This window comes from Rhagoletis zephyria, unplaced genomic scaffold (genome assembly GCF_001687245.7).
Source record: "Rhagoletis zephyria isolate East Lansing unplaced genomic scaffold, Rhagoletis_zephyria_1.1 Rzeph_scaffold_00346, whole genome shotgun sequence".
Lineage (NCBI taxonomy): Eukaryota > Metazoa > Arthropoda > Insecta > Diptera > Tephritidae > Rhagoletis > Rhagoletis zephyria.
Window position 1 is genome coordinate 188,829 of NW_016157430.1, and position 12,896 is coordinate 201,724.

Below are 12,896 nucleotides of genomic sequence, written 5' to 3' on the forward strand. Positions count from 1 at the left end.
TTTAATCCCTAAACGCGGCCGAAAGCCGCCTAAGCAGAGAGAAGTTCTGCGCAAAAATACTTCCGCCCTTCTTTTCCGGAAACACAGAAAGGAGAGTTCTACTAAGTAAGGGTTATAATCCCTAAGCGCGGCCGAAGTCCGCCTATGCAGAAGGAAGTTCGTTTTCATGTATGCACTATTTCGGTTTTTGTCATATGCATTATTTCGGTTCCGAGTCGAAACTGTGCATGTATGCATTAATTCGGTTTCCGTCATACGCATTATTTCGGTTTTGAACCGAAACTCTGCATGCATGCATTACTTCGTTTTTCTCATATGCGTTATTTCGGTTTTCAAACGAAAGTGTGCATGTATGCATTATTTCGGTTTTTTCAGATGCGGTATTTTGGTTTTCAACCGAAACTGTGCATTTATGCATTATTTCGGATTTTTTCATATGCATTATTTCGGTTTTCAAACGAAACAGTGCATAGCATAATTTCGGTTTTTCTAATATGCATTATTGCGGTTTTCAACCGAAACTGTGCATATATGCATTATTTCGGTTTTTTCATATGCATTATTTCGGGTTTAGACCGAAACTGCATATATGTGCATTATTTCGGTTTTTTTCGTATGCATTATTTCGGTTTTTTTCATATGCATTATTTCGTATGCAGTTTCCATATGCACAATTTCAGGGTGCCACCAAACTTGTTTAATTTGGATAAGCGGTTTGTGTTTATTATTAGGAAAGGACTTTAATTTTCGACTTTAAAATATCTGGCCAAGTTTAACCATTGAAAAAAAGTAACTGTTATTTACGGTCCCTGGTTTATTCATATCGCCCGCATATAGGCGATATCGGCCGATGCCGGCTGCAGTGTGCGCATAGCGTAAATTTTGTAAAGTTAAAATACCGTTCACAATTATTTGCATTCGCGCACCTGATAGTTATTGAAAGTTATAAAAACCATCAGCTCTTTGTGTTCGCGTACGCAAATACTTCCAAAGAAGGGGAAATTGAGAGAAAAAAATGACATTTCATTTTGAGGGAAAGCTGTTCGTTTCTGCTGGAAAAAAAAATTTGCCCACTGCAATTTGCCAACAAGAAAACAGCTGATCAAAAACAGTTGGTTGGTATTTACGCAAATCCCTAAATTGAATTTGAAGGTTTGGAAGTTACAATTAGTAAAATGCANATTATTTCGGATTTTTTCATATGCATTATTTCGGTTTTCAAACGAAACAGTGCATAGCATAATTTCGGTTTTTCTAATATGCATTATTGCGGTTTTCAACCGAAACTGTGCATATATGCATTATTTCGGTTTTTTCATATGCATTATTTCGGGTTTAGACCGAAACTGCATATATGTGCATTATTTCGGTTTTTTTCGTATGCATTATTTCGGTTTTTTTCATATGCATTATTTCGTATGCAGTTTCCATATGCACAATTTCAGGGTGCCACCAAACTTGTTTAATTTGGATAAGCGGTTTGTGTTTATTATTAGGAAAGGACTTTAATTTTCGACTTTAAAATATCTGGCCAAGTTTAACCATTGAAAAAAAGTAACTGTTATTTACGGTCCCTGGTTTATTCATATCGCCCGCATATAGGCGATATCGGCCGATGCCGGCTGCAGTGTGCGCATAGCGTAAATTTTGTAAAGTTAAAATACCGTTCACAATTATTTGCATTCGCGCACCTGATAGTTATTGAAAGTTATAAAAACCATCAGCTCTTTGTGTTCGCGTACGCAAATACTTCCAAAGAAGGGGAAATTGAGAGAAAAAAATGACATTTCATTTTGAGGGAAAGCTGTTCGTTTCTGCTGGAAAAAAAAATTTGCCCACTGCAATTTGCCAACAAGAAAACAGCTGATCAAAAACAGTTGGTTGGTATTTACGCAAATCCCTAAATTGAATTTGAAGGTTTGGAAGTTACAATTAGTAAAATGCAACTGATTAAACTTGTAGGAAGTAAGTAATTATTCGTTTAGTCAGTGAACTGTGTCAGGATAAGACTTCGGGATTTGTTTTCTTACGTTTTCAACTTTATGCTTTTGAATGTAAGCAAAATTTGTATCAGCTGTTCGTCTAACTTGCAAGTTTCTGAAAATTTTCTGTTCGCCTACTATTTTGGATATTTTTCTCTTGTGAGAGAACAGATGACATTTCGCCGGTATTTTGTTGATGGAAATTTTTTACTGGAGATTTAAACGAACGTACCTATTGACCAACCAACATTTAACAGAACTGTTACGCACGGCTTTAACTGACGTACAAGCAGATTTTGAAAATTTGGCCAAAGGGGATCTTTTGAATTTTCTTTAATATCTATAAATGAAATCAATAAAATTAATGTTTTTCATTTCTACTAATAATTTTATTTAAAAATAAATNTGGATATTTTTCTCTTGTGAGAGAACAGATGACATTTCGCCGGTATTTTGTTGATGGAAATTTTTTACTGGAGATTTAAACGAACGTACCTATTGACCAACCAACATTTAACAGAACTGTTACGCACGGCTTTAACTGACGTACAAGCAGATTTTGAAAATTTGGCCAAAGGGGATCTTTTGAATTTTCTTTAATATCTATAAATGAAATCAATAAAATTAATGTTTTTCATTTCTACTAATAATTTTATTTAAAAATAAATTTTTTGTTTTTGTTGTTTTTTTTTGTGGCTCTTTGTAGCATTTAGAATTTACGTGTGGATCCTTTCGGCCTCGGCCTTGCCCACCCCTGCTTTATAATAAATGCATGAGGTTTTTGCATATTTTTCGATTTACAACCGTTTAAATTTAGTGCGAAATCTTTTGACAAAAAAGTGGATGATTGTACGAGAGAGCTGGGCTATATCTTTGATTAATATGAAACTACACTAATATGGGTCCTGGTACTTAGGGACATTTATGGAAACGAGGCAGTGGACGAACTATCAAGGTGGGGCTCATGGTGCGGTAGACATGGGCGCCGCGCTGAGGGAGATAAAAGCAAAAATTAGCGAAATTTAGCATTGGAAGGTCAAGCAAATATGGAACAGTACAGGATTACCCGGCAGTTCTGGGTGTCCTACGGTCCACTTAAAACCAAAGCTCTTAGAATGATCAAGGTAGATACCCACACACTTATTGCAGAGTACACAGGGCACAGGCCCGTTGGCGTACATGCCGAAAGGAACGGATTGCCCTTCAACAGGCTCTGTCGCAGTTGTGATGACCCTGGCTCAAAAGAAACAATCGAACACTTCCTATGCGAGTGTCCAGCCCTCGAAAGGATGAGGATAAGAGACTCGGCAGACATTCCTGCAGAATGATTCACAGTGCAGCTGTCTCTCTCTGTATGACGTACTGAAATTCATTAAAGCCGCCAAATAGCTGTAGGTTGCACGAGTTGTGGAATTAAATAAATGACAAACATGCTAATTGCTTTTCACCAGGGTGACAATCCACCTATACCAACCAGCAATCCATCTGAACCACTATTGAACTGTCAGTGTTTCTATTTACACAAGACTATTACTGTCTGCTTGATTATAAACTAATTTTATACATAAATATGTATTGCATTTTCAAGTGATTTCGCTTAATTAACAATAAATTCTTTTCGTTATTTTCTTGTGAAAATACATGTTATTTATTTTTGTACCGGCAATAAAATATTAGGAAAATATTTTTAATTGAATATTTTGCTCGTTTATAAAGCAAATTTTTAAATTTTGCGTGCATATTATATGCACATATTTTCGAGTTTTTAGCGCATGAGATTCCGGGTAATAATGATAACTATGTAGCTTATCATGCATCTATGGACGCATATTTTTCAACAAAAATTAAAAACCTCAAGAATATGCATGTATGTACATATTTATATTCATTGCGACTTACCATTGTCTTGATTGTCATCATTGTTCCGAGGTCCACCGCCATAACCACCCCCTCCGTGTCTGTCACCTCGTCCACCGCGACCTCAAATATATTACCATTAAAAAATTACATAAAGTCTAAATATTTAAATGTTATTAATACCTCGTCCACTGCCACGACCACGTCTATTTCCAAATCCTCGATTTCCATTGTCGGCGTCCTCGGTATCATTGTAGTCACCATTTCCTCCGTTCTCGTCATTTTTGCAGTGATCAAAGCCATTGCCGAAGCCGCGGCCTGTGTCGTGCTTTTAAAGAACAAAAACATTTCGTTACGAATATTTATTAATTTGAAAATAATCAGACCTTACTTCCTCTTCACCCCAGTCAGACATTCTTTGCGGTTTTCCTGAAAATGAATTTAAAGATTGGTTAGAAGCGTGACCAAAATCAATTCTTAATTTTCGATTTTCTCGATAACGTTGCATTTTGAGTTCGCGAAGCTATAGTAACATGAAACCGCATTTTTATTAAGACGCCAATTGCTATGACTTCTTCGTTTGTAAACAACAAACGCTGCTTTGCGTTCAAAAGCTTAAATGTCACATTAAGATCATGTGTGCATACAGTAGCGGCTACAAAATAAGCACATGCATGCTTAAAAAAATTTAAACGAAATTACCTTATTGGGGAAAAAGCAGAGCTTGGTCGTAATAATTCCTTTAGGAATTAAATTACTTTCAATTACAAATTACAAGGAATTGTAATTAGTAATCAATTCCTTCAGTCCACAGCAAAAGAATTGATTACTTTTTTCAATTTCTTAGAAATAATTTCAAAACTAATTTTTTTTATTCCATTACAAGGAATTGTATATTGTAATTGGATTATTTACGTGTTCGTAACGTAATTTTTGTCCATTCTCTTTAAAAGGAATTGGGAGTATAATCAGTTTTTCCAATTAAGTTGAAAGTAATATAGAAATAAAATGTTTGCTTCCAATTCCATTCCTCAAAGTAATTTAAAAAGTAGTCGAAAAACTGTATTAAATAATTTGTTGACTGCTGCATTGCACCAGCTTTCTGACTAAGTACCTAAGTAGTACCACTAATTGGGCTTTAAGATAACTGAAGAACTTGACATGTAGCTGTTCAGTTTAATGGGTAACCGTCAATTTGTCCGGATCCTAACACGCCTTTCGGGACAGAACAGTCAGGACTGTTACTGCTTCGGGCACTGTTCTCTTGGACCAGGCATGAGCGTAATCAGGAAAATGAATAATTGAATAAAAAAATAAGAATAAGTTTTCATTCATCATTTCAACAATTTTGAATGCCGAATAATTTTTTATTCTTCATTGAAGCACTTTGGAATGATGAATACATTTTTATTCGTCATTAAAGTTATTTTTAAATTAAATTAATTAAATTTTTATTCATCATTCGAGTAATTTCAAATAACGAATAAATTTTATTCTTCATTCAAGCACTTTCGAATGATGAATAAATTTTTATTCATCATTCAAGTAATTTCAAATAACGAATAAATTTTTATTCATCATTCAAGTAGTTTCGAATGAAGAATAAATTTTCATTTTTGATTCAAGTTATATTGAATAACGCATAATTTTTCATTTATCTATTCTTACTTGATCACAGTACCAGGTAGACGATCATGGTAAATGTTCGTGTCTTATATAAATATTTATTCTGTGTGAAATATTAGAAAATATGATATCAAAATCTACATATGTATGTAGTTATATAAGACACGAAAATTTACCATGATCGTCTACGTGGTACTGTGATCAAGAAAGAATGAATAAATGAAAAATTATCCCTTATTCAGTATTACTTGAATCATTAATGAAAATTTATTGTTCATTCGAAATTACTTGAATGATGAATAAAAATTTATTCTTTATTTGAAATTACTTGAATGAAGAAAAAAAATTTATTCATCAATCTAAATTACTTGAATGATGAATAAAAATTTATTCGTTATTTGAAATTACTTGAATGATGAATAAAAATTTATTCATCATTCTAAAGTGCTTGAATGAAGAATAATTTTTTTTTTGTTATTTGCAATTTTTATTCATCATTCCAAAGTGCTTGAACGAAGAATAAAAATTTATTTGCAATTCAAAATTAGAAAAATTATGAATAAAATTTTATTTTTTATTTGAATAATAATTTATTCAAAAACGCCCATCCCTGTCTTGGACTAATCCATGCATATGTATAAAAATGGACTGACTAATGGTGTATATTATGGCACCCTTAATGGTACACAGAATGGCGTCCTTACTGGAGAATTTAGAGAACCGTTACTGGTATCCTGCGTTATGAATGCGGATGAAGTCCGCTTGAATTACATGCCCTGTCGGACTGCAGATCCTACCATCTGAGTTTAATAAACTAATTGCAATTCTTTAGTAATAATAGTAATGGTAAGGGCTAAGCTCACGACATTACCGGGGTCACACAGGGCGGATCGTGAACGGCCCTACTCCGGTAGGTTAGCTGCTAATAACTAATAAGCAATCCCAGACCAAGAGCGGCAGGAGACAAGGGCCTGATTTAAAACATCAGACATGCTTAATGAACATGATGCCGCCTCCCAACCCAGCAAACATTGAGGTTAGTTATCGATTAGAGAATGATTGGAGGACTAGTCACATTCTCCAATCTCTAACGTTAGAGAACGGCTCGAAAAACTCTATCGAGAATCGTAGCGATCTCAATAAAAATTGGACATAGTTCTCGACTCGAGAAATTATTACTTCTCTAATCGAATTCTAATGTTGATCTCTAATGGGATTCGAATGTGAATTTTAAACTACTGTTTTGCTTTATTAAATAAAACGCTTTGTTGGTAAAATTTGTATTAAATGTATTTGCAATAAAATAATAATGAATTATTTGAACTTAAAAATAATTTATGATTCCTTTATATCGAATATTGCTTATTTACATTATTTGAATTTGTGTTGTTTTCTAATCGTTCTCGAATCGAATTTTAATGTAGTTCTCTAACTTCGTCATCGAGTCGAGAACGATTAGAGAATTACCTNTGCAATAAAATAATAATGAATTATTTGAACTTAAAAATAATTTATGATTCCTTTATATCGAATATTGCTTATTTACATTATTTGAATTTGTGTTGTTTTCTAATCGTTCTCGAATCGAATTTTAATGTAGTTCTCTAACTTCGTCATCGAGTCGAGAACGATTAGAGAATTACCTTAGTTATCTAATGTAGAAATCCAAATTTCTCTAACGTTAGAGACTGTTTGCTGGGAAAAAGCATCCCAGGATTGAGACCAATTAGATCCTGTTGGGCTGGCGAGAGCAGTATTACGTCACTTTAGTATGTGAGGGTGATACATCACAGAAATGGCTGATGGGCTAATGCTGCAATCGCCTCCGTCTCGTTAAAACCCTGGCAGGTCTTCCAAGTACGTTCAATACGGGTCGCCATTTAGTTGGCCGCACTGGTCCAGTTGAGATTTAAGGCGCGTTCACAGTTCGTGACCGGACAACTTTTTATTTGCTCTCAAAACATTTTTTCCGGAGACGGTGCTGAAGTACGGTTCACCGTTCAGTTCGGCACATTTTATATTGTTCTGTAGCACACAGCTGATGACATTGACTTGTGACAGCCCTCGCGAAGGCCTGCTCCTTTGAGAGGAACTTCGGGACATTTAAAGCGAGTGTGCCTCGTGTGGAAATAGCGACTTGAAGCGGTGAACCAATAGAAATTAATAAACAAAAACAAACCAATAAAACCGGTGTAGATGCTCTGGAGGAAGAATGCAGCGCATTCAGAAAGAGCAGCAGAAATGCGCGCATTGAAGATGAGCACAAATTCGGCTCGTCTTGAAGCAGATGCAGAGTGCTGTCTCGAATCAGAAAGATGCGTGCATGGACATAAAAACGGGTATGGACCAAATCGAGAAGAGCTTCAATATACTAAGCAATCACCGAGAGAAACGCCGGAAAAGGTCTACCCTTTCCGAGCTGCGAAAAACTGGCACTGGCTCACAAAAGAGGGCTCGACTTCGATCGGACTCCCCTACAGGCGAGCCGGAAAAGAAAAAAAAGGGCAGAAACCGCACCAAATAATCAATGGATAACGGTTGAGAAACGCAGAAAGCCCAAATCAGGGCCAGCACCAGGTCAAACCTGGAAACGATATGTGGTAAGCTCCAACCTGAGAAAACGTAGACCGTAATTCGATCTGTTCGGAAAACCCGCGAAGGCGGCGTGCTTATTGATATGGAAAATGTCTGCACTGCCATTGGCCAGCTTGAAGACGACCGTAGACTCACTAGGCTACTAAAAAAACGCCTGATAAATCTCCGATCTGGCATCGGTTATTTGGAAGAAGTTATTTGGTTTTAATTTTCACATGTATAGTTGTAAAGCCCACAGAAATTAATGGGTGGATAAAGTTTCATAATTATTTTGTAAATATTTGACGAAAATAACAATTTAATAATTTATTTTTGAGCTATAGGCCGTATGTTAAATAAAACACTAAATGTTTTTCTTTACTTTATAGTTTTTTTTATTTACTTTATAGTTTTATTTTGGTCGATATTTCGCCTTCAGTCTGAAGGCATCTTCAGGAACTATTAGCTTTGTCCGGTCGACCGGATTTAATGTTTTATTTAACATACGGCCTATAGCTCAAAAATAAATTACGAAAATAACAATTATATTTTAGTTTCAATACATCTTCAACTTTACAGCAAAAATTAAACATTTAAGTGAATCTCGTGATGACGTTGTTGCTGTGTATCTGGTGATGACTTTGTTGCTGTGAATCGATAATCGATTAACTATATTTTAGTGTTAATATCATCAGTGAACTGTAATATTCGACTTTCTTTCTTCAGCGTTTGAGAAATTGTGATTTTAGAGATATTCCAGGACCAAATTTGCACAGAAACACAATAAATTATAAATTAATAAAGGTTAAATATTACTTTTATTGTGATACAAAAATATTCGATTAATCAATCAGGTGATGAATAACCTAATCGAAAAACCCACACCCCTAATAGAGCTCAAAAGTCGTAACTTCGATAATCACCACAGTATAGACAGTAGCCAACCTTTAGTCTGTTCCTTTGAACTTCGGACTAAAACCTGTGGAACTGTCAAACTACAATTTTACGCTCTCAAATGAGAGTAAAAGGAGAACAGATGCAGAAGTGCATAGGAACGCAAAAAGCACTATTTCCTGTAAAAACGTCAGACGGTTTGTTTACATGTCATTGGTACTACACTGATTTGGCTGAAATATCACTAAATAATTATTAAAATCTATACATATTCAAATATTTCGTTGTTTACTTCCATTTTTTAACAAATATAAGGTTCTTTGCTTTCACCGCTTTCTGTTTTTGTTTGCACATGTAAATCAGCTGATCGTTTGACACTTTTCATGAACTTACAGGAAAAAAAACTCCGGACTAAATCCTGTAACTTCTGACTAGGAACAGTTGCTCAGTTACTCTCTCAAATGTGTTCCCACTTACAGGTTTTATGTCAATAGGAACGACTTCCTGTAAGTTCTGACTAAATCCTGTAAACCGGACTGCTATTGGAACAGACTACTTTTTGGGTTGTTGTTGTTGTAGTAATCGTTGTTGTTGTAGCTATATTACCCCTTGAGGAAGGCACACAACCCTGCTAGTTAATGCCCATCCTCAGACTTTTTCTTCGATTTCAGGGTTGTGTGCTGCATTATTATTAGATAAATAAATTTAGGTCCTTATTATGATTCACAACTTTCAAGATAGTTGACTTTGAAAACGTAGTTGTCTGTTACGTTATCTAGCGCTAGCATCCTCGGGCTTATCGGTAAAACATAATCCGTAACAGATTTCCATTTTTTTTTTACTTTTAATTTTTTAATATCATTAAAATAACATAATATTATGAAATTAACAAAATTTCTATCAAATTTCCGACTTTTTCAATGGCTACAGTCAACTGAAGACAGTTGTGAACGGCAATAGCCATGATAAAAACATAACAAGGTAAAAACATTGAGAGGCAGTCTGACGTTTGCCAACAATATACACCCCTATTCTGCAACTCTTTCGTATTCGGATTTTGCTACGAATCGTAAAAATAGTATGCTGCAATCCGAATCGTAATTTCGAACTTTCGAAATTCGTAACAATGGCATGCCTAAAAACGAACGAGTAAGCTTTTTTGCGTAATTTTGTACGAAAACAATTCTTTGTCGGAGGAGAAATAAAAGATATAAATCGATGCGTGTTTGCAAGAAATATTGGTGGTGTTCATTTAAACAGATAAATTTGCCTTTCGCATATACGTATATTTTTATCCACTGCTTTATATAAACGAGCAAAAAAGAATCCTTATTGCCCCTTATCGATAAACTTGGGTCCGGTTTAGTTATTTGTAAAATGATTTTCGGTTGTTGTGTCCAAACGCGTAACCCGAATCCAAAAACTTTAACAAACACGTGTAATCGAAGGATTCACATTTTATTTAGGATAAATGTTTCAAATTTCCTACCACTAACTTATTAATAAACTCGGTTTTCACTATGCACTTTTTTGCAAATTTCGACGTGGGTTCTGCGCAAAGTACTGTGGACGGCGTAGCCGAAGTGATATGCACAATAAATGTTGTATACCTTTGACATGCGGAAGCCACTCTTCCCGCAACACAGAAAGGAGAATTCTACTTAGTAAGGGCTATAATCCCTAAGTGCGGCCGAAGGCAGAAGCAGGCGCAACAGGTGGTGGACCTAACANCCGAAGTGATATGCACAATAAATGTTGTATACCTTTGACATGCGGAAGCCACTCTTCCCGCAACACAGAAAGGAGAATTCTACTTAGTAAGGGCTATAATCCCTAAGTGCGGCCGAAGGCAGAAGCAGGCGCAACAGGTGGTGGACCTAACATGCATGTTTTCAATGGCTTGGAAGAAGCTGTTAATGCATTCACTGGATTGAGAACCAGAGCTTCAGGCATAGGAGGAGTTCTGGGCTTGTGGTTCAACAATTCAACCAGAAGCTGACATAGATGCGCCCATGGCTACTATGCCCGACAGCTCCGCATACCTTTGTGAATCCATTGCCATAGCGCCCTCTTACTCTGCTGCTATAATTGCAAATGCATCAGAATCCATCATTTTCCTCAAAATATGTAAAATTAATCAATTTTACAATAAACAAGCACATAATGAATGTTTTTTTAATTGCTTTGCACTTTGTTTTCCTTCATTCAGCTATTTTCGAAAAACAACTGATAGCTGGCAATGCTGCACATGTTTCCGCAAGGGTTTCAGCATGTGGATTTTTCGTTTTTCGTAGCGTAGCTACGAATTACGAATTACGAAAATTCGGGTTCTAAGAGGGATAATTTAAAAATTCGAAACTCAAACTCACACACACACATTTTCATTTTCAATCTCAAACAACAATTGTGAACAAGATGGTGGAATAATACCAGGTGAAGTAATAAGAGCGAGAAGGAAGATTTGACACTATGGGAAGCGTTCGCCCCTTAGATTTTTTTAAAGGGTAAAGGCCAGAAATATTAAAAAGAATTACCCTTTTTGACTACAAAACGGGTAATAATTTGAAGTATTTTATTTAATACATATACATACGTAATATTAAAAATTACTTTTGAAATATCCCTATTTGAAAAATAAAAGAGCCATTTAAATTAACTAAGCATATTTTATTATTTTTTATTCAAATTAGATATGTAGAAGCTAAACAATTTTGTGGATTACGCTTGTATTTTGTATTGAAAGACAAACACTAACAATAACAAAGAGCTTTAAGGATTTACAGCAAGTAATAAATAATAACTAGAAACTTAAAGATTTTGACGGTAATAAGAGTAATGTGATGTACTAAATCCACGGAATAGTTCACACAAAGAGAAGCAATCAAGAACGTAGATATTGAAGACCACCCAGATTGAGAAGATTCTATATCATTCTAGATGAAAGGTCCAAACACCATGTTTGTTCATATCTACTTATGAACAGCAACACGCATATATATACATATATGTATGTCCATACGCTTGTGTCCATGTGTTGCATCTTTGTGCCCAATAAACATTTCTGTTAAATTTCAATTTGAGATGCATTTGAGAATCAGTCCTTTTCTCAAATCTCAAACGTTGATTCTCAAATGCATCTCAAATAACCGTTGATAGCGTTCTCAAACTAAAAGGCAATTTTTTGATATGAAGTTTTCCTTTATTTTCAAATTGAGAAATGTTGAATTCTCAACTTTTTCTCAAACGTGAGTAGAGCGGAACGAAATAAAATCCAGTTACTCTCATTGAAATATTTGTATAGTGTTGCCAATGATACATGTAAGAGAAACACAGTTTTTATAGGAAAGGAATTTTTATTTATGCAGTTTAACAGTTTATTTAATAGCGTATTTATTCAGTTAGTTTAACAAAGAAAAATACGGTTGATATAAAAAATTAGTTGCATAGTTTGTTTTGAAATTAGACAAATTGCGAATAACAGCGACCACGTGGTCGAAGAGCCATTTTGCGACTGATGTAGCAGACTACCAATGGACTTCGACATCTGTGCCATGTTGACACAGATGAAACGGAACGGAATGCTATCAAATTTTTTCTCAAATGTTTCTCAAACCGTTCTCAAATTGATAAACAATGTTTGAGAAAAATTTGAGAAAATATTTAGTTACAAATAATAAACAATACTGAAAATCAAATTAAGAAATACGATTTTCTCAAACGTTTGAAAATTTTTGTTCCAGTGTTCGTTGGGAATAAACAATGCTGAAAATCAAATTGAGAAATACGATTTTCTCAAATGTTTGAAAATTGTTGTTCCAGTGTTCGTTGGGTAGGTACAATCGCAGTATATACGTATATTTTGGTGTATCCAATGTTGCATGCATCACAGGCATATTGTCCCACGCCTTGATGTAAAGAAAGAAAACCATGCGACTCAAGGACACTTATCACTTGGGTAAGAGA

The 12,896-nt window shown here is 35.0% G+C and overlaps 1 protein-coding gene across 1 annotated transcript in view; it reads right to left on the bottom strand.

Annotated features, from left to right (window-relative positions):
• The window catches only part of vas (ATP-dependent RNA helicase vasa), a 119,501-nt gene extending 115,054 nt beyond the window's left edge, over nucleotides 1–4,447 (bottom strand). Inside the window, exons 1-3 of the mRNA XM_017610835.1 lie at nucleotides 4,231–4,447; nucleotides 4,023–4,167; nucleotides 3,882–3,962 (exon numbers count right to left, since the gene is read on the bottom strand). Of these exons, the coding sequence (XP_017466324.1) occupies nucleotides 3,882–3,962; nucleotides 4,023–4,167; nucleotides 4,231–4,347 (343 nt within the window). The 5' untranslated portion in view covers nucleotides 4,348–4,447. The remainder of the gene's footprint in view (nucleotides 1–3,881; nucleotides 3,963–4,022; nucleotides 4,168–4,230) is intronic.
• Between the last annotated feature and the right edge of the window lie 8,449 nt (nucleotides 4,448–12,896).